Source organism: Hyperolius riggenbachi, chromosome 12, assembly GCF_040937935.1.
Source record: "Hyperolius riggenbachi isolate aHypRig1 chromosome 12, aHypRig1.pri, whole genome shotgun sequence".
Lineage (NCBI taxonomy): Eukaryota > Metazoa > Chordata > Amphibia > Anura > Hyperoliidae > Hyperolius > Hyperolius riggenbachi.
Genome location: NC_090657.1, coordinates 39,246,062 through 39,272,965, shown reverse-complemented (window position 1 = coordinate 39,272,965; position 26,904 = coordinate 39,246,062). Strand labels below are relative to the sequence as shown.

General features: G+C 44.8%; 2 protein-coding genes across 3 annotated transcripts in view; both read left to right on the top strand.

Moving 5' to 3' along the window:
• Window positions 1-26,904, top strand: part of LOC137541109 (tubulin-specific chaperone D-like) — a 1,052,576-nt gene that overhangs the window by 816,836 nt on the left and 208,836 nt on the right. The window lies entirely within an intron of this gene.
• On the top strand, window positions 4,903-21,568 carry LOC137541110 (tubulin-specific chaperone D-like). Its single transcript, XM_068262256.1, has 4 exons — window positions 4,903-5,180; window positions 5,400-5,450; window positions 10,917-11,014; window positions 20,829-21,568. The coding sequence occupies exons 1-3, from the start codon at window positions 5,015-5,017 to the stop codon at window positions 10,964-10,966; spliced, it is 267 nt and encodes an 88-aa protein (XP_068118357.1). The 5' UTR covers window positions 4,903-5,014; the 3' UTR covers window positions 10,967-11,014; window positions 20,829-21,568.

Genomic DNA, 26,904 nt, shown 5'->3' with positions numbered 1-26,904 from the left:
TTGTATATTTTGTGTGTATATACAATACATGTTAGTGTATATACTATGTATACAAAATACGTTTGTATATTTTGTGTGCATACACAATACATGTTTGTATTTAGTGTGTGTATACTCGATACATGTTGGTGTATATTATGTGTTTATATACTATGTATACACACAATACATGTTTGTACATGTGTGTGTATATACTATGAATACGCAATATTTGTATATATTGTGTGTGTATATTCTATGCATACACAATGCATGTTTATATATACTATGTCTGTATGGAGTATGTATATACAATACATGTTTGTGTAATTATATAATGTATGAATATAGAGTATATACTATGTATACAGTCCTAGCCAAAAGTTTTGAGACTGTCAAAAATGTGACTTTTCACAAAGTTTGCTGCTAAACTGCTCTTAGCTCTTTGTTTCAGTTGTTTGTGATGTACTGAAAAATATTAGAATCACTTCATACGTTTCAAAGGCTTTTATTGAAAATTACATGAGATTTATGCAGAGAGTCAGTATTTGCAGTGTTGGCCCTTCTATTTCAGGACCTCTGCAATTTGTCTAGGCATGCTCTCGATCAACTTCTGGGTCAAATCTAGACTGATAGCAACTAGTGATGGGCGAACATCCCGATGTTCGGGGTAGTTCGGCCGAACATGCCCCCGATGTTCGGGCCTAACCCCGAACCCAACCCGAACATGTCCCTTTGGGGCCCCTATAGGGTCCCAGAATAAAGGGAGAGCATGCCCCGAGCGCGGGGGGGGGGGGGGGGTCGGAAATGCCCCCCACCCCTCCCCGCTAAGCTCTTCCTTTTGCCGGTACCCTATAATGTTAAATTTAAGCCCCCCAAAAGTACCTGAGGAGGAGGGCAGGAAGCGGGCAGCCGGAGATGCTAGGCGCTAGTACCATCTGGTACTTCCGCCCTTTCTTGAAGCACTTCCTGTTTACATTTGAAGTCGCGTCAAGAGAGCGCAGAAGTACCGCGATGACATGAACGAGGGTACGCGTCATCTACATGACACGTACCCTCGTACGCATCATCGCAGTACTTCTGCGCTCTCGACGCGACTTCAAATGTAAACAGGAAGTGCGTCAAGAGAGGGCGGAAGTACCAGATGGTACTAGCGCCTAGCATCTCCGGCTGCCTGCTTCCTGCTCTCCTCCTCAGGTAGTTTTGGGGGCTTAAATTTAACGTCATAGAGTACTGGCAAAAGGGAGAGCTTAGCGGGGAGGGGTGGGGGGCATTTCTGACCCCCCCCCCGCGCTTGGGGCATGCTCTCCCTTTATGCTGGGACCCTATAGGGGGCTATGTTCGGCCGGACACGGCTGTGTTCGGCCAAACTAAGAAGGCACGTTCGGGCAGCGTGGCTGAGCACCCTCCCAAACACCATGAGGTGTTCGGGGGGTGCTGAACCGAACCAGAACAGGCCAAAATCCGGGCGAACCCGAACAGTGGCGAACACTGTTCGCCCATCACTAATAGCAACCCATTCTTTCATAATCGCTTCTTTGAGTTTCTTGGTATTAGTTGGTTTTTGTTCGTCCACCCACCTCTTGAGGAATGACCACACGCTCTCAATGGGATTATGATCACGGGAGTTTCCAGGCCATGGACCCAAAATGTCAATGTTTTGGTCTCTAAGCCACTTAGTTATCACTTGTCTTCTGACACTGTGCTCCATCGTGCTGGAAAATACATTGTTCATCACCAAACTGTTGTTGGATTGTTGGAAGAAGTTGCTGTTGGAGGGTGTTTTTGTACCATTCTTCGTGGCTGTGTTTTTTGGCAAAATTGTGAGTGAACCCACTCCCTTGAATGAGAAGCAACCCCACAAATGAATGGTCGCAGGATGCTTTACTGTTGGCTTGTCACAGGACTGATGGTAGTGCTTACCATTTTCTTCTCCTGACAAGCCTTTTTCCAGATGCCCCAAACAATTGGAAAGGGGCTTCATTGGAGAATATGACTTTGCACCAGTCATCAGCAGTCCAGTTGCCATACTTTCTGCAGAAGATCTGTCACTGATGGTTTTTTGGGGGGGAGAGAAGTGTGTGTGTGTGTGTGTGTGTGTGTGTGTGTATAAATAGATATATAGAGATATATTATACATTTGTATGATCCTATTATGTGTGAATATAGAGTATATACTATGTGTACACAATACATGTTTGTATATATATTTTTTTTTTTCACACACTTTCTATATTCCGTGTGTACACATTCCTGGCCAAAAGTTTTGAGACTGTAAATATATGGGTTTTCACAATGTTTGCTGCTAAACTGCTTTTAGATCTTTGTTTCGGATGTGCATGTGATGTACTGAAATATAATTATCAGCACTTCATGAGTTTTTTTTAAAAGGCTTTTATTGACCATTACATGAGATGTATGCAAAGAATCAGTATTTGCAGGGTTGGCCCTTCTTTTTCTGGACCTCTGCAATTTGTCTGGGCATGCTGTCATTCAATTTCTGGGCCAAATCCTGACTGATAGCAACCCATTCTTTAATAATCACTTCTTTGAGTTTCTCAATTAGTTGGCTTTTGTTTGTCCACCCGCCTCTTGAGGAATGACCACAAGTTCTCAATGGGATTATGATCTGGAGAGTTTACAGGCCATGGACCCAAAATTTCAATGTTTTGGTCTCTGGGTCACTTAATTATCACTTGCCGTATGACACTGTGCCCCATCGTGCTGGAAAATGCATTGTTGTTCACCCAACTGTTGTTGATTTGTTGGAAGAAGTTGCTGTTGGAGGGTGTTTAGGTACCATTGTTTTTGTGGCTGTGTTTTTTTTGGGGGGGGAAATAGTGAGTGAACTTACTCCCTTGGATGAGAAGCAACCCCTCACATGAATGGTCTCAGGATGCTTTACTGTTGGCATGACACAGGGCTGATGGTAGCGCTCACCTTTTTTCTTCTCCTGACAAGTCTTTTTCCAGATGCTCTAAACAATTGGAAAGGGGCTTCATTGGAGATTATGACTTTGCACCAGTCATCAGCAGTCCAGTCACCATACTTTCTGCAGAAGATCAATCTGTCCCTGATGGTTCTTTTTTGGGAGAGAAGTGGTTTCTTTGCTGTACTTCTTGACACCAGGCTGTCTTCCAAAATTCTTCACCTCACTGTTCGTGCAGATGTGCTCCCACCTGCCTACTGCCATTTCTGAGCAACCTCTGGACTGGTTGCACTCCAATCCCGCAGCTGAATCCTCTTTCATAGACAATCCTGGCAATTGCTGGACTTTCTTGGATGCCCTGAAGCCTTCTTAACAAGAACTGAACTGCTTTTCTTGAAGTTCTTGATGATCCTATAAATTGTTGATCTTTAGTAACCACAATATCCTTGCCTGTGAAGTCATTTTTATGCTATGCAATGATGGCTGCATGCGTTCCTTTGCTGGTCACCATGATTAACAAGAGAAGGTCAATGATTTCAAGCATCACCCTCCTTTTAACATGTTGAGCCTAATGACAGCCTAATGATCTCCAGCCTTGTGCTCATCAACATTAACAAGACTATTACTGAAATGTTCTCAGCAGGTCCTTTAATGACAGCAATGAAATGCAGTGGAATCTAGTTTTTTTGTATTGGGGTGGGGGATTTTTTTTTTATTGCAAAGGACTATGCAATTCATCTGAGGACAGGACAGGACAGGACAGGACAGGACAGGACAGGACAACAGAACCTTTGTGGGTTTAGAGTCAAGACAGGAAGCAGTAATGGCCTGGAGGTGCCTCACCGGCCCCGGCTCGCGGTCCGCAGCGTCGGCACCCCAGGCCTGCGCATTTTCAGCATTCTATAATGATGTGGAGAACAGCAGTGCATTTTTTGAACTCTTGGAGTGCTGTTGAGGAGACAGGTAGTGCATAAATAGGCTATTTTGTGCTGTGTGTCTGTTCAATTGAAACCTTTGCTTCCCAGTCTCTATTGCAGCTGCAGTAATGTTAATCTGCTGCTCCTCCCTCTTGCCATGGGATATCCGCCTCCATTGCTTGTCACCAGTGGTTCTCACCTCTTAATCTCTCAATTGTACAATTGAGCCAGAGTCCGTCACATTGTTGTGATAGTTAGTACGGCATGGTCCTATTAGTAAAAAGTAATTACAGCCTGACTCGCTGAACCACATGGCAGCAGCACCCAGCTCTGTAAGGGCGAGTTCACATTGGGAGCACAAATTGTGAATTGATTTTGCAGCACAATTTAATATTTTTTTTACTGTGATGTTAGTCCTGCTCAATAGAATGACAGCTCCCCCTATGCTAATGCCTATGAGATGTGGGGAAAAAACTATGGATCGCAGCCTAGGGCCAATTTTGTGGGGGGGGGGGGGGGGGGAGGGGAGGGAGCAATAACTATAGAAATTAAAAAAAAAAAAAAAATCGCAGCAGCTATCACAGACCACTAAAAGAAAGGCCTATTTGTGTGAAGAAATGGAGGTAAGATTCATTTGTTTGCTAAGTTGTATGTCCCTACAGTGAGCTGTTAAAGCTGCAGAGTGCAGAAGTGTGAAAAATTGCCTGGTTGTGAGGGGGGGTGTAAGCCTGTAGTCCTCAACTAGCTAAAATGTTTGCTGTTTAATTCCCCCCCCCTCCTCCAGTGGACTGTATCTGGGGTTTTGGACAGCTGTTCTTGGGATTTGGGATCAGCGCTGATGTCCTTGCAGTTGCATGTGGCTCAATAATCAGATGGAAACGCATGAAGTGTGAAAGGGGCCGCATACTTCCTGTTGGCGTTTGGATGTGTTTGGAACTGAATAACCGCCTTTGTGTGGTGCAGCTACTGGCATTATTCTGACATCTGTAGCAGCCAATCAGGAGCCAGATCTGCCTGGCCAGGTTAGACTTCTGCAATGTGTGATGTGGAGGAGAATATATTCCTGTGATGGTGCTGTGCTCATACAGAGGTCATTCAGCTGTAACTAGCAACATAATGGCGGCTCAGAAAAACCTCTGTGCTGTGTTTAGGTGGGAGCCGTGAGCATCTCTAGTGCAGAATCATCACGATGGTGGCAGACTGTGCTGAGCGAGAGGAAGATGGCAGCCCGGAGATTGTATCGAGTGGTAACATCTTGGGATCTTTTACGGAGAGCAAACAAGACCTGATTGTCAACCTGCAGATGTCCTGTATGGAGCCGGTGAGCAGAGAGGTGTGTGCGCAGAGGTTTAAAGGTAAGCGAAGCAGACTGCAAATCACTAGATCCATATATGTGTGTGACTGCGGGACATAGTAAGTCCTGCTGATCCAGAATCTATTTGGGGGTAGAGGTGGAGGGGGGATTGCTGGGGTAATAGATTGAACTCTGCGCTTGGGGATTAGGCAGGGGTAGGAGACGAGAAGCCTGTATGTCCCTTGTCTGAGTCTCACCATCCTCTCTTCTTTCATTGTAGTTATTATGGACAATTATCAGGAGCAGCCTCACCTTCTGGATCCACATCTAGGTAAGCTATTTTCATAACCATAGACAATAGTGTCTGGGCCAGCAAGGCACCTCCAGGCCGCAGAGAAATGTTGCTAATGTTAATAAGTGTGAAGCCAGTTGACACTTCACTTTGTAAACAGATCACTTTGTGAACCTGTCAGGGCCGCTATATCAGGATCATGGCTTAAAAGTGATAGGTTCAGATCAGGGTCATGACTACAGAGTCATTGCTTCAGATCAGGTTCATGGTGTCAGAACAGGGTCAGGACTCGAGTCAGTGGCTCAGATCAGTCATGCCGTTGAGTCGTGGGTTCAGATCAGGGGTGTGGCTCCAGAGTCATGGGTTCAGATCAGGATCATGGCTACTGAGTCACGGGTTCAGATCACGGTCATGGCGTCAGATCACGGTCATGGCTACCGAGTCATGGGTTCAGATAAAGGTCATGGCATCGGTCATGGGTTCAGATCAGGGTCATGGCTACAGAGTCATGGGTTCAGATCAAAGTCATGGCTTCAAATCGTTTGCACACAATCACCCCCCTAATCACCCATCAATCACTCCCTGTCACGATCTGTCAACGCTATTTTTTTTTTAGTCCCTAAACTGCCCCCTGCTCCCTCCTGATCACCCCCCCACCCCTCAGATTCTCCCCAGACCCTCCCCCCCCCCCCCCCCCTGTGTACCGTATGCATCTATCCCCCTGATCACCTGTCAATCACCTGTCAATCACCTGTCAATCACCCGTCAATCACCCGTCAATCACCCCCTGTCACTGCCACCCATCAATCAGCCCCTAACCTGCCCCTTGCGGGCAATCTGATCACCCACCCACACCAATAGATCGCCCACAGATCCGACATCAGATCACCTCCCAAATCTATTGTTTACTTCTATTCTCTCCTCTAAACACCCACTAATTACCCATCAATCACCCCCTATCACCACCTGTCACTTTTACCCATCAGATTAGACCCTAATCTGCCCCTTGCGGGCACCCAATCACCCGCCCACACCTCAGAACGCCCTCAGACCCCAGCCCTGATCACCTCGCTAGTGCATTGCTTGCATCTATTTCCCCCCTCTAATCACACCTTGAGACACCCATAAATCACCTCCTGTCACCCCCTAGCACACCTACCCATCAGATCAGGCCCTAATTTGCCCCGTGTGGGCTCCTGATCACTCGGCCAAACCCTCAGATCCCCCTCAGACCCCCTTCCGATCACCTCCCCAGTGCATTGATTGCATCTATTTTCCCCTCTAACCGCCCCCTGAGACACCCATCAATCACCTCCTGTCACCCCCCTAGCACTCCTATCCATCAGATCAGGCCCAATACATCCTGTCATCTAAGAGGCCACCCTGCTTATGACCGTTTCCACAAAATTTGCCCCCTCATAGACCACCTGTCATCAAAATTTGCAGATGCTTATACCCCTGAACAGTCATTTTGAGAAATTTGGTTTCCAGACTACTCACAGTTTTGGGCCCGTAAAATGCCAGGGCAGTATAGGAACCCCACAAGTGACCCCATTTTAGAAAGAAGACACCCCAAGGTATTCTGTTAGGTGTATGATGAGTTCATAGAAGATTTTATTTTTTGTCAAAAGTTAGCGGAAATTGGATTTTTATTGTTTTTTTCACAAAGTGTCATTTTTCACTAACTTGTGACAAAAAATAAAATCTTCTATGAACTCACCATACCCCTAACGGAATACCTTGGGGTGTCTTCTTTCTAAAATGGGGTCACTTGTGGGGTTCCTATACTGCCCTGGCATTTTAGGGGCCCTAAACCGTGGGGAGTAGTCTAGAAAACAAATGCCTCAAAATGACCTGTGAATAGGACGTTGGACCCCTTAGCGCACCTAGGCTGCAAAAAAGTGTCACACATGTAGTATCGCCATACTCAGGAGAAGTAGTATAATGTGTTTTGTGGTGTATTTTTACACATACCCATGCTGGGTGGGAGAAATCTCTCTGTAAATGGACAATTGTGTGTAAAAAAAAAATAAAAAATGTGTCATTTACAGAGATATTTCTCCCACCCAGCATGGTTATATGTAAAAATACACCACAAAACACATTATACTACTTCTTCTGAGTATGGCGATACCACATGTGTGACACTTTTTTGCAGCCTAACTGTGCTAAGGGGCCCAAAGTCCAATGAGTACCTTTAGGATTTCACAGGTCATTTTGAGACATTTGGGTTCAAGACTACTCCTCACGGTTTAGGGCCCCTAAAATGCCAGGGCAGTATTGGAACCCCACAAATGACCCCATTCTAGAAAGATGACACCCCAAGGTATTCTGTTAGGTGTATGATGAGTTCATAGAAGATTTTATTTTTTGTCAAAAGTTAGCGGAAATTGGATTTTTATAGTTTTTTTCACAGTGTCATTTTTCACTAACTTGTGACAAAAAAATAAAATCTTCTATGAACTCACCATACCCCTAACGGAATACCTTGGGGTGTCTAATTTCTAAAATGGGGTCACTTGTGGGGTTCCTATACTGCCCTGGCATTTTAGGGGCCCTAAACCGTGAGGAGCAGTCTTGAAACGAAATTTCTCAAAATGACCTGTGAAATCCTAAAGGTACTCATTGGACTTTGGGCCCCTTAGCGCAGTTAGGGTGCAAAAAAGTGCCACACATGTGGTATCGCCGTACTCAAGAGAAGTAGTATAATGTGTTTTGGGGTGTATTTTTCCACATACCCATGCTGAGTGGGAGAAATATCTCTATAAATTGACAATTGTGTGTAAAAAAAAAATTAAAAAATTGTCATTTACGGAGATATTTCTCCCACCCAGCATGGGTATGTGTAAAAATACACCCCAAAACACATTATACTACTTCTCCTGAGTACGGCAATAACACATGTGTGGCACTTTTTTGCAGCCTAACTGCGCTAAGGGGCCCAAAGTCCAATGAGTACCTTTAGGCTTTACAGGGGTGCTTACAATTAGGCACCCCCCAAAATGCCAGGACAGTGAACACACCCCACAAATGACCCCATTTTGGAAAGTAGACACTTCAAGGTATTTAGAGAGGAGCATAGTGAGTCCGTGGCAGATTTATTTTTTTTTTTGTCGCAAGTTAGAAGAAATGGAAACTTTTTTTTTTTTTTTTTTTTCCCTGTCACAAAGTGTCATTTTCCGCTAACTTGTGACAAAAAATAAAATCTTCAATGAACTCGCCATGCCTCTCACTGAATACTTTGGGATGTCTTCTTTCCAAAATGGGGTCATTTGGGGGGTATTTGTACTATCCTGGAATTTTAGCCCCTCATGAAACCTGACAGGTGCGCAGAAAAGTCAGAGATGCTTGAAAATGGGAAAATTCACTTTTTGCACCATAGTTTGTAAACGCTATAACTTTTACCCAATCCAATAAATATACACTGAATGTTTTTTTTTTTTTTATCAAAGACATGTAGCAGAATAACTTTCGCGCTCAAATGTATAGGAAATTTTGCTTTATTTGAAAAATGTCAGCACAGAAAGTTAAAGTCATTTTTTTGCCAAAATTCATGTCTTTTTTGATGAATATAATAAAAAGTAAAACTCGCAGCAGCAATCAAATAGCACCAAAAGAAAGCTGTATTAGTGACAAGAAAAGGAGGTAAAATTCATTTAGGTGGTAGGTTGTATGACTGAGCAATAAACCGTGAAACTGCAGTGGTCCGAATGGAAAAAAAGGCTCTGGTCCTTAAGGGGTTTTATGACTGCAGTCCTTAAGTGGTTAAAGAGACACTGAAGCGAAAAAAAAAATGATATAGTGAATTGGTTGTGTACTATGAATAATTACTAGAAGATTAGCAGCAAAGAAAATATTCTCATACTTTTATTTTCAGGTATATAGTGTTTTTTCTAACATTGCATCATTCTATAATATGTGCAGATTACACAACACTCAGCATTCAAAATGAGTGTCTTCAGAGCAGTCTGTGAAGTAATGACCTCTCCTCTAGCAAAGGAAAAGTAAATAGTCCAGGAACAGTTGAGATAATAAAAGTCAGAGAACAGCCCTCTCCACGACTAACTTAGTCGGAGAGCTTAATGGCTTGTTTGAATAGAGATAACAACTGGAGTTTCTCAACTCTTCCTGTACTGGAAACAATTACACTGATGTATCTGATCTTAATGTTTTATTTCTTAGCTGTGCTACACATACAAATCATAATAGGATCATTTTTTTTTCCCGCTTCAGTGTCTCTTTAAAGAGGAATGTTAACCAAGGAATAAACTCCATTTCAGTCAGTAGCTGATACCCCCTTTCCCATGAGAAGTCTTTACCTTTTCTCTAATAGATCATCAGGGGAGTCTGTCTGGCTGATATTGTGGTGAAACGCCTCCCACAGTGTAATGTCATGACCGTGGTCCTGACCGTTTGCTCTCTGAGAACCTCATTGCATTGTGGGAAAAACCTGCTTTCTCCAACTGTCAAGCAAGCAGTATTTCACTCTGTGCATAGAACTCTCAGTAATGAACATTCCGCACAGATCACCTGGCAGAACTAAACACGTCACTACCAGTGATACATCTCAGAATGTTAATCAGGGAGAGGAAAGATTTTACAATGAGCAAACACTGACTAAATAATCTGTAAATACTATTGGAAACTAATGTTTCTCAAACCTGTCCTCGTGACTCCCCAGCGGTGCATGGTTTGCAGGCAACCTCACTTATGCACAGGTGGGGTAGTTAGTGTCTCAGCTAGGTGGATTCCATGTAGCTGTGACACTAATTACCCCACCTTTGCATAAGTGAGGTTGCCTGCAAACCATGCACTTTTGGGGAGTCACAAGGACAGGTTTGAGAAACTCACAATAAGCAATTTTATTGTAATTTTCACTACAATTCCTATTTAATTGTCCCTCAGAGGGGCTCACAATTGAATGCCTACCATAGCCCCATGTCTATATTGTGTAGTGTATGTATCATAGTCTGTATGTTTTGGGCATGTAGGAGGAAACTGGAGTGCCCGGAGGAAACCCATATAGACACGGGGAGAACATACAAACTCTGTCCTTTGTTATAAGGTTACTGAATAGCCAATAAGATGCAAATAATTCATAGATGTAGAATTATGCAACATTCTGGTTAGTTCATTTAAATGGAATACATTTGCATAATTCTGCATAATCGCAGTTTTATTTGCATATTATTAACCACTGACACATCTATAGCCTTTCATTTGTGAGGATTGTATATTATCTGGAGTATTCACACTGGCAAGGATGACACGCCTTGCATGGTAGGAAATGTATATTTACCCTTTATTTCCTGTACGTATGTATAATTGGAGGAGTTTGGAAGTGCTGTGGATAAAGAAATCTGAGTTGGGAGTTTTGCTTGTCCGAAGCCCTGAATAGCAGTGTGCTGATGGGTGCATTACTCATGTTTTACCACTAGGAGTCTCCAGAGCTCTCATCTCTCTTCTGGCTCAGTGCAGTGATAGCAGTCCTGCTTTGTCTTGCAGGGTGGATGTTGGAGTTACTGCTGGATATTATACAGGATAAATCCTCCTAGCCTGATTTCTTCCAACTGGCCATCACATTCCTCCTTATCATTTCTAAGGTAAGTCAGACAAACCCTGGCCTGGGTTTGCTCTCTGAAGGCCGGTGACACTGATATAGACTGTTAGTATCTTACCATGTCAGCCATCAGTAAAAGCAAGAAGATTTGAATCAAGATGATGCTATTTACAGTGCTGCCCATAATTATTCATATCACTGACAAATTTTGACTTCAAGTTACTTTTATACAACCAGCAAGTAATTTTTTTTTGAGCAGAAATGTGTCTCCCAAAGGATAAGACTATGTACAAGAGGCATTATTGTGTGTGTGTGTGTGGGGGGGGGGGGGGGTAGAATCTCAGCTTTTATTTACATTTGAGCAAAAAGTGTCCAGTCCAAAATTATTCGTACCCTTCTCAATAATCAATAGAAAAACCCACATTGGCTATTATAGCGATCAAACGCTTCCTATAATTGCGGACCAGCTTTTTGCAAGTCAAGACTGTGGCTGGGCCACTTCAAAACGTTAATGTTGTCTGCTGCGAGCGATCACGAATTATCGTGCACAATTGCGAATTATATTTAATGTGAAAATGACCACGTTTTGCGTGAAAATTCGCAATTGCACCTGATAGTTCGCGATCGCGTACAAACGTGCAAATGCATGCAAAAATGGCCTTGATATGACTTATCACGGTTTAGTGAATCAAGCCAATACTGTGTTGCATGACCTTGTTTTTCTTGTATTCCTGTGTTGTCGTATTGCTGTATGTCACCCCTAAATATTGTCTGTAACCGAAACTAATGTCCAGCACTGCATAATATTTTGGCTCTTTATAAATACAATAAATAAGTATTTGCAGGTTAGGATAACTGTTTTACCAATTGTGGCCACTAGATGCCAATATTGCACATCCCCCCCCCCACCCCTCCACCCCAAGTTACCTGCATTACTACCTGTGGCCACCAGGGGGTGAATGGCATATCTTCCGAATTAGAGAATATCAGAGGATACTAAGTTCTTCATGGCACGTTTCCTTGTCCAGGTTCCCCCCCTTTGGGAGGCCGTATCTCTGGAGCCCTTAGCCCCAGAAACCCTAAATTTCAGGTGTTTGTAGCAGAGGATCATGGCTACACGTGGGCATAATTGGGGTCAAGCTAGCCCTCCAAGAACCAGAGATACTACACCCCAAAAAAGGAAGTTTTGTTTGGGAGCGTTTTCTGTTAGGAACATCCCAGGCTGTTGACATTTGATATGTATGTAGAAGGCATATTGACCTTCTTACACTACAAATTCGGGGTCACTGGCACCCTCTGAACCGGAGCTTTGCCCCCACATTTTATTGAATTTCGTGCCTGCGTGCCCCTTCTTTGGAGGCCATATCTTCAGAGGCCCTTTCCTCGAGTGGCCCCAAATTTTAGGTGTGGTTATTTAAGTTTAGGGGCTACACGTGGGTACAGGTGCGGTCACACTAGCCCCCCCAAAATTGGAGTTACCAGACCCCAAAAATTGAAAGAAAATTGTTCAACTTTGAAATCGTCCAAGTTTGAGCATTCATGGCTGTTGAACCCCAGGGCTCAGAGTTTAGCTTCAGTGCTGCTCGGATATCCCTTTTCAAAATCCGGATTGATCCGGAGACCCAGATATCCGGAACCAGATCGTATATCAGGATTTAACCATTTTGGTATCCGTCCCGGATAGGATATCCGACCCCAGTATCCAGGATATATGGGCAAATACGGATATCTGGATAGAAAACACGGAAGTGGCCTTTAACCGCATAACGCCCACCTTCAGCCAATAGGCAGATGCAATGCCTGGGCCCAAATGACCGCCGGACCTTGCGGGGGGGCGTGGTTATGCGGCGATCGTGTCACGCGATCAGCCGCCGGCAACAGGCTCTGCCCACCTGGCGCAATAACCCGCCGGCCGTTCGGGAGCGCCGGCGGGTTATTAATGTATACAAAGTGTATTATACAGGCTGCCTCCTGCCCTGGTGGTCCCAGTGATCGAGGGACCACCAGGGCAGGCTGCAGCTGGAGCAGTGCTTTTCAGCGCTGCTAGATTTGGGCGCAGCCAGCGCCGCCATAGACTGTAATGGGAATCAGTCTATAGCGGCGCTCAGTGAGTAACATCGGCTTCGTCAGAAGACGGAGCCGAAGTTGCTTAAAAAAATACAATAATTCCCGAATTATTTCATTCCCCCACTATCCATGGCAGCCTGGAGGGGGAATAGTAATTGAAACGGCCCGGACTTGTGCAGCAGCAGGATCAGCCATATACCGCTGTATCCTGCGCCCAAGTCTACCGGTGTCTATTTCAAATGTAATCGCTGCAGCCCCCTAGTATGCACCCAAGCACACTGATTCTGTCCCCTCGCCCTCTGATCACTCACAGCACCCATCAGACCCCACCTCCCAGACCCCTGTTTGCACACAATCACTTCCCTAATCACCCATCAATCACTCCCTGTCACTATCTGTCAGCGGTATTTTTCAGATCAGGTCCTAAACTGCCCCATGGTGGCTCCTGATCACCCCCCCCCCACACACTCTCAGATCCTCCCCAGACACCCCCCCCCCCCCCCATGTACTGTATACAGCTATCCTTCCCTGTACTCACCCACTGATCACCTGCCAATCGCCCATCCCTGTCACCACCTGTTACTGCCACCCATCAGATCAGACCCTAACCAGCCTCTAGCGGGCATCTGATCACCCACCCACACCATCAGATAGCCCGCAGACCCACCCTCAGATTACTTCCAAAGTGCATTGTTTACATCTGTTCTCCCTTCTAATCGCCCATCAATCACCCCCTGTCACCACCTGTCACTGCTACCCATCAGATCAGACCCCTATCTGCCCCTTGGGCACCCAATAACCCGCCCACACCCTCAGAACGCCCTCAGACCCCAGCCCTGATCACCTCGCCAGTGCATAGCTTGCATCTATTCCCCCCTCTAATCACACCTTGAGACACCCATCAATCACCTCCTGTCACCCCCTAGCACACCTACCCATCAGATCGGGCCCTAATTTGCCCCGTGTGGGCTCCTGATCACTCTGCCAGACCCTCAGATCCCCCTCAGACCCCCTTCCGATCACCTCCCCAGTGCATTGATTGTGTTATAAACTGTTCTAACGTATTTTGTAGTATATACAGGCGCTGATCCAATCTTTATCTCATGTGTATGTTCCACCAGCTGCTCAGGATCAACCACATCCACAATCGGTTCCAAGAAAAATTGCATACAAATCCACAGCGCTTGGTACTCAGATCGGCATCTGCAGTAACCCCACAGTGCTCAAAATCATGTTTCCATAGTGACCATCACCAGAAATAAATCGAGAAAGGTCATTTCTCCATCCAAGAAATATATAAACATTTATTAGAAGCTGAATCTACATCACATATACAATGACTTACTTCCAGGGTCCTTTTGACAGGGACCCTTAGTAGTTAAAAGCATATAGTGTAACCCAGTACACATTTAAAATCCAAAAACGATCTCATATAAGTTGCCCAGTCTCCAGTTCCTACCGGTTTCGGCCTTGCGCCGTCATCAGGGAACACTGGAGACTGAGCTGTGGGCAAAACAGCTCAGTCTCGTTTTTGGATTTTAAATGTGTACTGGGTTACACTATATGCTTTTAACTACTAAGGGTCCCTGTCAAAAGGACCCTGGAAGTAAGTCATTGTATATGTGATGTAGATTCAGCTTCTAATAAATGTTTATATGTTTCTTGGATGGAGAAATGACCTTTCTCGATTTATTTCTGGTGATGGTCACTATAGAAACATGATTTTGAGCACTGTGGGGTTACTGCAGATGCCGATCTGAGTACCAAGCGCTGTGGATAAACTGTTCTAAATCACCTTTTTTCCGGCACCAGCAAACTCATCAGCAAGAGTTGCACACACGACTCATCACAGCAAGCAGGAGATAGACTTTCTCAGGCTTCTTCAATATTCACGTTATTTATTCAGGAAACAGAAATACAGATAGATACAGTTCATCATATCCTAGCCAAGCCAATCTTCATGTTGCGTTACAGCTTCTTGATTACCTTCCTAGTGACTGTAATCAGGTCCTCTTAGGTCTATTCTAAGTTACATCTAGACTACCTGTGTACAGCATACATTATATCAGATTACATATAGAATGAAAATGCTTAGAGGCTCCAGTCAGCATCTAGATAGCAGGAAAGCAGGAAGCAGAGTGAGCTCCGTTCGCCCACCCGGCCCTTTAATACCAACCAGGAAAGAGTTAAATGTGACCTCATCTTAGCCACCCCCCAGACCGGACGATTGGCTTAGCCCCTCGTGGTGTCATAATACACACCTACTCGATTAATATTTAATGACGCTTTTGCCTTACTTACAAGACTGTGGTATTTTGTAAATATGGCCTATGTTTACTATTCTTGTGGTGTACATGTTGTCAGTGAGACCTGTGGCCTTCGTTTAGGAACATGTTCTCAGTATCTGCTTTTTATTCAAGCAGACACTGAGATGCTTATGTCTGCATCACAAGAAATTCTATTTTAAAGGCATACTCTGCGGACAAGCCTTTTACCTAAACTCAGGCCAAATAACTGAGGCCTACTTAAATTATAACAGATTGCATCTATTCTCCCCTCTAATCACCCCCTGAGACACCCATCAATCACCTCCTGTCACCCCCCCCCCCCCCCTAGCACTCCTATACATCAGATCAGGCCCTAATCTGCCCCCTGCGGGCTTCTGATCACCCGGCTAAACCCTCACCCGCCCCACTGCAGTGACAGAATTTTTTTTTCTGATCACTGCTGGTCTCTACGACTTAATTGTGGCTGAGTACAAACCGTTATGCCACACAATACGCAACCGCCAATCCAAGAAGCTACCACGCCTAGCCTTTTTCTGTGAAAACCACTCCAAGTTTCCGAACGTAACATTTTTGGGGGCCTTCTTCTTAACATGGGTCTAGTCAAAAAAAATGTATCGCGGTCTTATTGGTCTATGCACCCAATACATCACATGCCCATGTTCTCTGCTGCCATGTCCAGGCAGGGCCGGTTTAAGCAACAATGGGGCCCCAGGGAAAAATAAACCTGCCCCCCCCCCCCCCCCCCAACATATACCCTGGAACAAAAATCGGCATTAGGGGACCTTTTTTGCAGCTGGTATAGTCAAGGTGTGAAGTCCCAATCGGTCAGAGCTCCACATTCTGGCTATCCCAGCCTGCATGGGGGACAAGGGGTTAAAAAGTTTCAGGAGGGGAGACCCCACATAATTTAAAAAAAAAAAATTCCCACACTCTAAACATAAAAAAAAATGGGAAAATAGGAAAAAATGCCAGGGATCTTCATACAGCCATATTGCGGCTGTATAGAGATCCCTGGCCAAAGCGCTGCGGCTGCGTATAGACCCCCTGGAAACCCAGTCAGGAAATTTATTGCGCTTTCGTTTGATGCATGTAAAATTACACTACCGTTAGGTTTGCTACTAAAAGTGACATTTACCGCATTTAAAACTATACTTTTTTCCTTCTAAACTTTAAAATCAATTTTCTCAAAAACTATAAGGTCTTTTTGAAAAATTGTTTTCCCCTCTTATTCCTAATGATCTCCTTAACATATCCTGCAAATTTAGGGTTTCTAGCATTTAAGGTGGATTTGTTATTAACCATTAAAGTCGGCAGGTTTTTAAATGTGTTTTTTTTCCCTTTGAAACTTTAAAATCGATTTTCTCAAAAACTATAAGGCCGATTTGAAAAATCTTTTTTTCCTCTTGTAGCCACTGGGGGCCCCTACAAGCTCTGGGGCCCTGGGGCAGCTGCCTCCTTTGCCTTAATGGTAGCGCCGGCCCTGTGTCCAGGTCACGATTTGAGAACATCCTGCGCTTCCTGCACTTCAGTGCCAATACAATCTGTCATCTAAGAGGCCACCCTGCTTTTTACAGTTCCACAAAATTCGGCCCCTCATAGACCACCTGTCATCAAAATTTGCAGATGCTTATACCCCTGAATAGTCATTTTGAGGCATTTGGTTTCCAGACTACTCCTCACGGTTTTGGGCCCCTAAAACGCCAGGGCAGTATAGAAACCCCGCCAAGTGACACCATTTTAGAAAGAAGACACCCCAAGGTATTCTGTTAGGAGTATGGTGAGTTCATAGAAGAATTTATTTTTTGTCACAAGTTAGTGGAAAATGACACTTTGTGAAAAAAAATAAACAAATATCAATTTCCGCTAACTTGTGACAAAAAAAATAAAATCTTCTATGAACTCACCATACTCCTAATGGAATACATTGGGGTGTCTTTTCTAAAATGGGGTCACTTGTGGGGTTCCTATACTGCCCTGGCATTTTAGGGGCCCTAAACCGTGAGGAGTAGTCTAGAAACCAAATGCCTCAAAATGACCTGTGAATAGGACGTTGGGCCCCTTGGCGCACCTAGGCTGCAAGAAAGTGTCACGTGGCATCGCCGTACTCAGGAGAAGTAGTATAATGTGTTTTAGGGTGTATTTTTACACATACCCATGCTGGGTGGGAGAAATATCTCTAAATGACAATTTGTGTGTAAAAAAAAAATAAATAAATAAATAAATAAAATAAAAAAATTGTCATTTACAGAGATTTCTCCCACCCAGCATGGGTATGTGTAAAAATACACCCCAAAACACATTATACTACTTCTGAGTACGGCGATACCACATGTGTGACACTTTTTTTTGCAGCCTAACTGCGCTAAGGCGAACACTCTGAATCCAGCGCTGGAGACTTGGGCGCAGCAGCGCTGGAGACTTGGGCGCAGCTGGCGCCACCATAGGCCGTAATAGGAACTACGGCTATAGCAGGCACAGGGAGTAACTTTAGCGCCATGTAAAAATACACCCCAAAACACATTATACTACTTCTCCCGAGTACGGCGATACCACGTGTGACGCTTTTTTTTTTTTTTTTTGCAGCCTAGGTGCACTAAGGGGCCCAACGTCATATTCACAGGTCATTTTGAGGCATTTGGTTTCTAGACTGTTTAGGGCCTCTAAAATGCCAGGGCAGTATAGGAACCCCACAAATGACCTCATTCTAGAAAGAAGACACACCAAGGTATTCCGTTAGGAGTATGGTGAGTTCATAGAAGAATTTATTTTTGTCACAAGTTAGTGGAAAATGACACTTTGTGGAAAAAAAAATAAAAATCAATTTCTGCTAACTTGTGACAAGGCACCTCCCAAAAATGTGTGTTTTGGGTTAAATATAGGTGGTATCAGCACCGCAGCAGTGGCCTGTGGCACCCTGGCTGTGTGAGCAGCACAGGCAGCAGGAGCAGGGCAATGCAGCAGCAGCAGGTGTAACGTGTGCCAGGAGCATGCCGGACTTGGCACGTGGCACTTGGCACGTAACACAATCTTGAGACAGAATCGGATAGCTGAAAAAAGTTTTGATATCCGGAATCCGGATGAGCACCCCTGTTGCTAAGCCCTGTCCGTGTCTTGGTTAGTACGTTGTGTGATACTATTGTTTGCTGAGCCCTGTCCCTGCCTTGGTTAGTACATTGCGTGGTACTATTGGTTGCTGAGCCTTGTCCATGTCTTGGTTGGTATGCTGCATGGTACTACTGGTTGCTGAGCCCTGTCCATGTCTTGGTTAGTACATTGCGTGGTACTATTAGTTGCTGAGCCCTGTCCATGTCTTGGTTGGTATGCTGCATGGTACTACTGGTTGCTGAGCCCTGTCCATGTCTTGGTTAGTATGTTGCATGGTACTATTGGTTGGAAAAAAAGTGGAGTACTTACCTTTGGAAGATGCTTACCCCTCAGTCCTTTTCTGCCTCCTGGATCCAGCACAGAATGCTCCTGAACTCCATGTTTAGCAATATTTTGGCTTCCAGTGCAGAGGCAGTAGAAGCTTTCTGATCGGGCTCCAGCAGAAATAGCCAAGCCCCATCAGGTCTGCTCTACTGCACAGGTGTGAGTTGCCTTTGCCTGCACAGCAGAGCAGACCCGATTGGGCTCTGGCAGAAAAAGTCAAACTCTACTGCACCTGCGCTGGGGCCCTGATGGTAAATATTGCCATATGCTGCTGTGCCTGCGTAGTGCTGCTTGTTAGGCTAATTTTCAGGGGAACCAGCGCTGGATCCCCAAGGCTACAGAGGATGGGGAAAGCTTCATTAGGATCCTGAGGCTTCCCCCTTCTCGAGGTAAGTACTCCATATGGGCTGTTTTTTTTGTTACAGATGTACTTTAATAGCGACAGTCTATACTCCTACTGATCAGGGTCTCTTTATTATCAATTCTATGATAGGTCAAGATAGGACCACCTTTATTTAAATCTATACTAATTTTGGGTAGGGCCTCCCTGAGTTGGGAGCACTAGACTAATATACAAATACTGAAGAGGACCTCCTCTAACCCTTACCCTGTTTTTTTTTTTATTATATGCGTTGCAGCGCCACATTGGTATGAGACTCCCACAGTGTAATGCAGAGCGGCACATGATCTTTACCTGATCTGGTAAATTGGAGGGATATGACTGTATATAGCACCACACCATGATATTATAGGAAAGTATAACCATTTTATTCAATAATCACAAAGCACCATAGAAAACATGAATAAAAACATCTAAAAAACAAAAAGACACCTCATCTCATTGGTTTATTATTATTTATTGTATTTATAAAGCGCCAACATATTACGCACAATAGATAAATGGGTTAACATACAGGTAGAACATACGGAAACTCACAACAAAACAAGATCATGCAAATGATTTGATAACAATACAGTGTCATAGGTCAAAATAGACTGTTCGAGTCTACAAGATGGGTGGTTGTGAGTAAGATTGCATAATCAAGCTGGATACATTAGGGAGGAGGGCCCTGCCGGAGGCTTACAATCTAAAGGGTGGGGTGGAGACAACAGGTGCGTCTTTTGAGAGGGGGTCTAACAGAACATATTATGGTGCTGGTGTAGGGGGGTATGCGAGCGTGAAGAGGTGAGTCTTGAGAGCTTGTTTGAAGGTATTAAAGGTGGGGGCGAGTCTGAGGGCTGGTGGGAGAGAGTTCCAGAGAGTAGGGGCAGCCCTGGTGAAGTCCTGCAATCGTGCGTGTGACTGAATTATGCGTGGTGCGACTAGGCGCAGGTCATTGGAGGATCGGAGGGGGCGGGCTGGTATGTGCCTGTGGACCAGATCAGAGATGTAGGTTGGGCAGGTCTTGTGCACTGATTTGTATGGGCGGATCATGTGATGCGCACTGGGCGCCCACGTGACCGCACTGTGAGCATCATAAATATACGGCGTGTTCGCCGATTACATGCAGGACCCCCCACTCTTGACAAAGCGGTGTGGTATAAGTCAATAATTGGCATACACACAATCTAGGCTATAATAGCATATAATAACACCTGGGTAGCTCAGTAAGAGCCACCACATCCCAGAAATGGCTTTCAACATAACCTCAAAAAACATTTTTATAGGTGGATAATTCCCAAAGCTTGGCATATATTTTGAGGGGTTTCTAAACATCCTGGATCGTAGACTCACCACATCCTGATACCAAGATTGCCCTTAAAATACGTAGACAACAACATCTTTCAAAAATCAGGTTGGCCCAGCGGGATTATGATGAGGGAAAAACACTGACTTCAGTGGCTGCACATTTTTTACAGTCACATTCTAGTTCATATGCAGGTTTGCAGGTAATAGGTTTGGAACGAATTGACTCTACTATTAGGGGTGGAGATATTGTGTCTAGGCTCCTACAGAGGGAAGCTAGGTGGATATATTTCCTGGGATCCAAATCCCCTCAGGGTCTCAATGAGGAAATAGATTTTTCAGGTTTTTTGTAATTATTATTAATGTATTTTTTTGATTCATTGCAGATTATCCTATTGACCTGTATATCATTCAAATTATGAGTGCTGTATCATGTGATGGACTTTCAATGGACTGGATACTATGTTCTGTTATGGTTTCTTCATGGACTTCCGTTTTTCCTGCGTCTGCTTATTACGTCGCATCAGACCTGTTTTGTTAACCTTTGTCGGTGGACTATAACTTCCTATCTACCTCCACTATACAAACTATTTCCCTTTAATGGATGGACTTTGCTCTATCTGGATTTTTGGACTCCTGTTCCTAATGTCACACAATGCATGGATTACAATTTCTGTTATATATATCATATTGCATTTTGCTGTATATGGGTATTGTATTTGTAATTGTATAGTTATTATATAAAGGTATTCTTGTTCATAACAGGGTGGTGATATATGGATGCTTGAATAATAGTGAATTTGCCCATCACCGTGAATATCCTTTGTTCCACCGCTCCAGCTTCTATTGTTAGCTGGAGCGTGTGTTGCTAAATGTTCCTTAGCGCTTTCCATATACTTACTCTTCCTGTGCTCCAAGGTGGTTTACTTCTTTTTAGTCTCTCTCCTCTCCGCATTGGATGGCGGACTATGGGCGGATCCTCCTGCGCTCCAAGGTGGTTCACCTCCTCTTAGTCTCTCTCCTCTCCGCATTGGATGGCGGACTATGGGCGGATCCTCCTGCGATCCAAAGTGGTTCACCTCCTCTTAGTCTCTCCCCTCTCCACATTGGATGGCGGATTATGGGCGGATGTGCATTAGTGAGAAGAAAAGTACCCCTTACTCATAGAGGCCAATTGCTATAAAGAACCAATGCAAATGCATATATCAAAAGTATGAATGATCCTTTATTAATTTCACAATCAAGAACGTTAAAATACATAAAATACCCCCATATGTCCCACAGTAGGTGGACCACCAGTCTTTTACATAAATATAAATATGGTACATATATTCCTAACACCTCAGGCACTGATATTAAAGTGCTACGTGCCAGACAATACATAAATACATAAATAATCACCATAAGTTGGCTGTTATTGTGGACTGCAACACACATCAGAAGCAGGATATGTATCACAGACCACAACCCACAGACCAGTATAACTAACACAGTGCTCATAAAGTGCATGAATCCATCATTTCATCAATGCATATAATTCTGACAATAAGAGCACTTTTTGTAATAGTTGCACAATTATATGTATTGATGAAATGATGGATTCATGCACTTTATGAGCACTGTGTTAGTTATACTGGTCTGTGGGTTGTGGTCTGTGATACATATCCTGCTTCTGATGTGTGTTGCAGTCCACAATCACAGCCAGCTTATGGTGATTATTTATGTATTTATGTATTGTCTGGCACGTAGCACTTTAATTTTCACACTTTGAAATCAGTGCCTGAGGTGTTACCATATTTATATTTATGTAAAAGACTGGTGGTCCACCTACTGTGGGACATATGGGGGTATTTTATGTATTTTAACGTTCTTGATTGTGAAATTAATAAAGGATCATTCATACTTTTGATATATGCATTTGCATTGGTTCTTTATAGCAATTGGGCTCTATGAGTAAGGGGTACTTTTCTTCTCACTAATGCACATTCAGCCATATCCCTGAGTGGAGAACCCTGATTATACTGAGATAAATGCTCGCTGTAGTAGATTTAGGATTATGGGCGGATCACATGATGCGCGCTGGGCGCCCACGTGACCGCACTGTGAGCATCATAAATATACGGCGTGTTCGCCGATTACATGCTGGACCCCCCCACTCTTGACAAAGCGGCGTGACTGCCGCGATACCGGTAGAGCAGTCTACCGGGGGCCTCTCTTCATTTCCGGACACTTCCTTGGATGAATCCATACCCGGGTCACGTAAGCCTCTTTCCCCTGATGTCACATACACTGTTTAGTCTCAGCATCATATCACTCATTATTCAGCATCCACTCGTTGTACTTAGGCTGATCCTATATATTAACACTTTATGCACTTTTCCCACAGGTTGCTTTTTATGCTATTTGCACAGCTTGAATTTCTACTATTGATGGTATTTTTGTTTATTCCTATATGCACTTTAGTTTATGGCTGTCTGAACCCGGGTTCTACCCCTGTGGTGGCTCTTACTGAGCTACCCAGGTGTTATTATATGCTATTACAGCCTAGATTGTGTGTATGCCAATTATTGACTTATACCAATGAGATGAGGTGTCTGTTTTTGTTTTTTAGATGTTTTTAATCATGTTTTCTATGGTGCTTTGTGATTATTGAATAAAATTGTTATACTTTCCTATAATATCATGGTGTGGTGCTATATACAGTCATATCCCTCCAATTTACTGTTTCCTAGTGACTCAGCACACATCTATTTCTCACAGTGGTGCATGAACATTTCTCTTTTGTCTATTTACCTGATCTGGATGCAGGATCCGCTTTCTTCTTCCACCACCGAGTGGCGCTGTAACACTGGAAGCCTCCTTTGGGTACCGATCACATCATATCATGATCTGGATGTAAAGGATGATGTCAGCATTACAGCGCCACTTGGTGGTGGGTGACGAGCCAAACCTGCGTGCAGTTTAGGTTAATATTGTGCTCCCTTTGCCACTTTGCTGGCGGAGGCAGCCTAGATAGATAGATAGATAGATAGATAGATATCCTGTTGCAGCAGCCCTGCCCCAAGGTTTAGTACACAAAATAACTCAGATGGGGCTGCTAAAGGGTTAATAAGGAACACTGTGCTGGCGATGGTCAATGAGATCCAAATTTCGAGGCGATGTGCAGCATTATGTAAATTTATGCAGCTTGAACATGAACCAATCAAATCCTGCTGAGGTAAAATCCAGTTGGTCCACTTTCTAGCTGCATACATTTGCATACAAAATTTGCATAGTCCTTCATTAACTGGAAATGATTTGCATCTCCTTGACCATCCCTACACTGTACTAATTCTAGGCATCACCACAGTGGCCTGCTTTTCACATGGCAATATATCCTCGCCAGAGCCGGATTAAGGCCAAATGGGGCCCTAAGCAAAATAGCAGATCTGGGCCCCCCGCCCTCAAGCCACCTCATGCTCCCCTCTGTTCCCCCATGCCATCTCTTGTCCCCATGTCCCCTCTGTTCTCCCTGTGCCAACTCTTGTGCCTCTCTGTTTACCCTGTGCTACCTCTTGTGTCCCTCTGTTCCACTTGTGCCACTCTGTTCCCCTCATGTCCCCTCTGTACCACCTTGTAGCCCCTGTGTCACACTGCCACAACACACACACTGTCTGTCCCACCACAACAGACACTGTCTGTCACACCACAAACCACAACACACAGACACTGCCTGTCCCACCATAACACACACAATGCCTGTCACACCATAACACACAGACACTGTCTAACACCACAACACACACAGACACTGCCTGTCACACCACAACACACACAAACACATAGACTGCAACTTGGGTCAAGAGAAAAGCTTTGTGAAATAATCCAATCATATTTTCAGTGTTCTGAAACTGAACGTCGCAACTTTCTCTACCCCTGCCTGTTGTCCTTCTCACCATCTTTGCCTTGCAAATGTCTGACTGGGAGCAGTGGGAGATCTCCGCCAGCTAGCTGCCTTGGACTGGTGATACAGAGAAGAGGCGGCTCATGCAGGGAGGGGTAACATGAGAGGGTGTCAGATGGCCCTTTGAAAAGACAGTGGAAATGCCTGCTCTCCTCTCCTAATTCTTCATGCTGAAGCTTATATTCCTGCTGGGATGGGAGGAGAGGGCATAAAGTGTGGGAAAACAGCCAGAGCAGTCACAGGCAATTCAATGCTGCAGGAAGCATGGGCTGCTTCCGTTACAGCAGAACCCGTCTTCCTGTTGTTGCCTGGCAACACACAGCCACAGCTCAGCAGCGTCTGAGGGCTAAACTATTAACTGAAGGGGGGAGAAGAACCTTAGCAGTTAAAAATATAAGCAGCTCTGTTCTCCAGCCTCCTCCCTCTCCTCTGCAGCAGGACCACATGATCCTTGCTGGTTTTTACGAGCCAGCAGCTAGGATACCAGGGCCAGATTACATGCTGATGGGGCCCCTTAGACTCTGCTGGGGCCCCAATCAGGTGATTGGAATGAGTTGTGGGATAATCCGACCCTGCCTACCAGGGGCGTAACTAAGCCCCACTGGGCCCCCCTGCAGAATTTCAGAGCGGGCCCCCCCCCCCCCCCAGGGCCCGCTCGTGGCCGGTTTTTGGGTGCTGGAGGGGTGGCAGCATGAGGGGAAAGCCTTGCCCACAGTGGGCGGGGAGAGGGGAAGTTCACCCCTCTCCCTCACCTCGGGGCTCTCCCCTCTGCGCTCCCCTCTAGCTAGTGAACCTGTGTGGGCAGCGAGCAGCAGCGGCGGCAGGATACATACCTTCTTCCTTGCGTTCCATCGCCGCCTTCTCGCTCTAGCAGCTGACGTCACTTCCGGAAGCGGTCCAGTGCTGCATAATATGTTGGCATTTTTGTAAATACAATAAATATTTGCAAGCTAGGATAACTGTTTTACCAATTGTGACCACTAGATGCCAATATTGCACTAGCCCCCCCCCCCCCCCCTATTACCTGCATTACCACCTGTGGCCACCAGGGGGGGTGGTCAATGGAGTATCTTCCGAATTAGAGAATATCTGAGGATACTAAGTCCTTCATGGCCAGAGGTGACACTGTGGAGCACATTTCCTGGTCCAGGTTCCCTCCTTCGGGAGGCCGTATCTCTGGAGCCCTTAGCCCCATAGACCGTAAATTTCAGGTATGTGTAGCAGAGGGTCATGGCTACATGTGGGCATAATTGGAGTCATGCTAGCCCTCCAAGAACAAGAGATACTGCACCCCAAAAAAGGAAGTTTGGTTTGGGAGCGTTTTCTGTTAGGAACATCCCAGGCTGTTGACATTTGATATGTATGTAGAAGGCATATTGACCTTCTTACACTCCAAATTCGGGGTCACTGGCACCCCCTGAGCCGGAGATATGCCCCCACATTTTAAAGAATTTTGTGCCTGCGTGCCCCCTCTTTGGGAGGCCAGATCTCAATGGCTCTTTCCTCGAGTGACCCCAAATTTCAGGTGTGGTTATTAGTTTAGGGGCTACACGTGGGTACAGGTGCGGTCACGCTAGCCCCCCCCCCCCCCAGAATTGGTTACCAAACCCCAAAAATTGAAAGATGTTCTCAGGATGTTCTGGCAGTAAACTGGCATACCAGGGTGCTCTAGCAGTAAACTTAAATCTTAGGATGCTTTGGCAGTACTCTGATATACCAGGGTGTTTTAGAAGACCAAAGTTGTAAGCAGCTCCCTACCAAATAAAGTGCAACATGCTCTGGTCGTGAAACTTATAGAAGTCCAAACCTGTAGCAAAGAAGGAGTCTTGACCTGTCATTGTCTTGCAGTAAATATCAGCTCTTCTATTGAGGCATCTTGCAGGATACAGAAAAGGTCAGCAACAATGTGACATTCTGAAAAGAGCCTCCTCTTTCTCAAGCTTGCTAGCCCACTAAACATCAGAACAGCAAATCAGCCTTCAATGAACAGGGACCAGAGTGCCTGGACACCTGAAGGCCAACCAAATTGTGGTGGGCAGTCATATCACAAGATCCCTAATAAACAACTGATGGATAACAAACAATGCGGGTTTTGTGCGCATGTGCCCACGCATGTGTATATTGCTTATTTGTTTTCCGGCACAGTTGTGACGTTTTTGTTTTTTTTATGCATGTCATGCAATGTTTTGTTTTTTTAACTTCCCGTATGCCACACCTTCCCTTTGGTGATTGGTGCTTTTTGTTTGTCTGCAGTTCCCCATCAGGTCTGTTTTAGGCTGATAGTTTATGAGCTGTAATATCATTTTGACAGTCAATTGTGGTTGGTTATCCTTCGGACACCCAGGCACTTTGGTCCCTGTTCATTGAAGGGGACTACATAAGGCTGATTTGCTGTTCTGATGTTTCGTGGGTTAGCAATCATGAGAGAGGAAGCTCCTCTCGAAACATCACATTGTTGCTGTCCTTTGCTGTGTCCAGCAAGATCCCTTAATAAAGGAGCTGATATATACTGCAAGAAG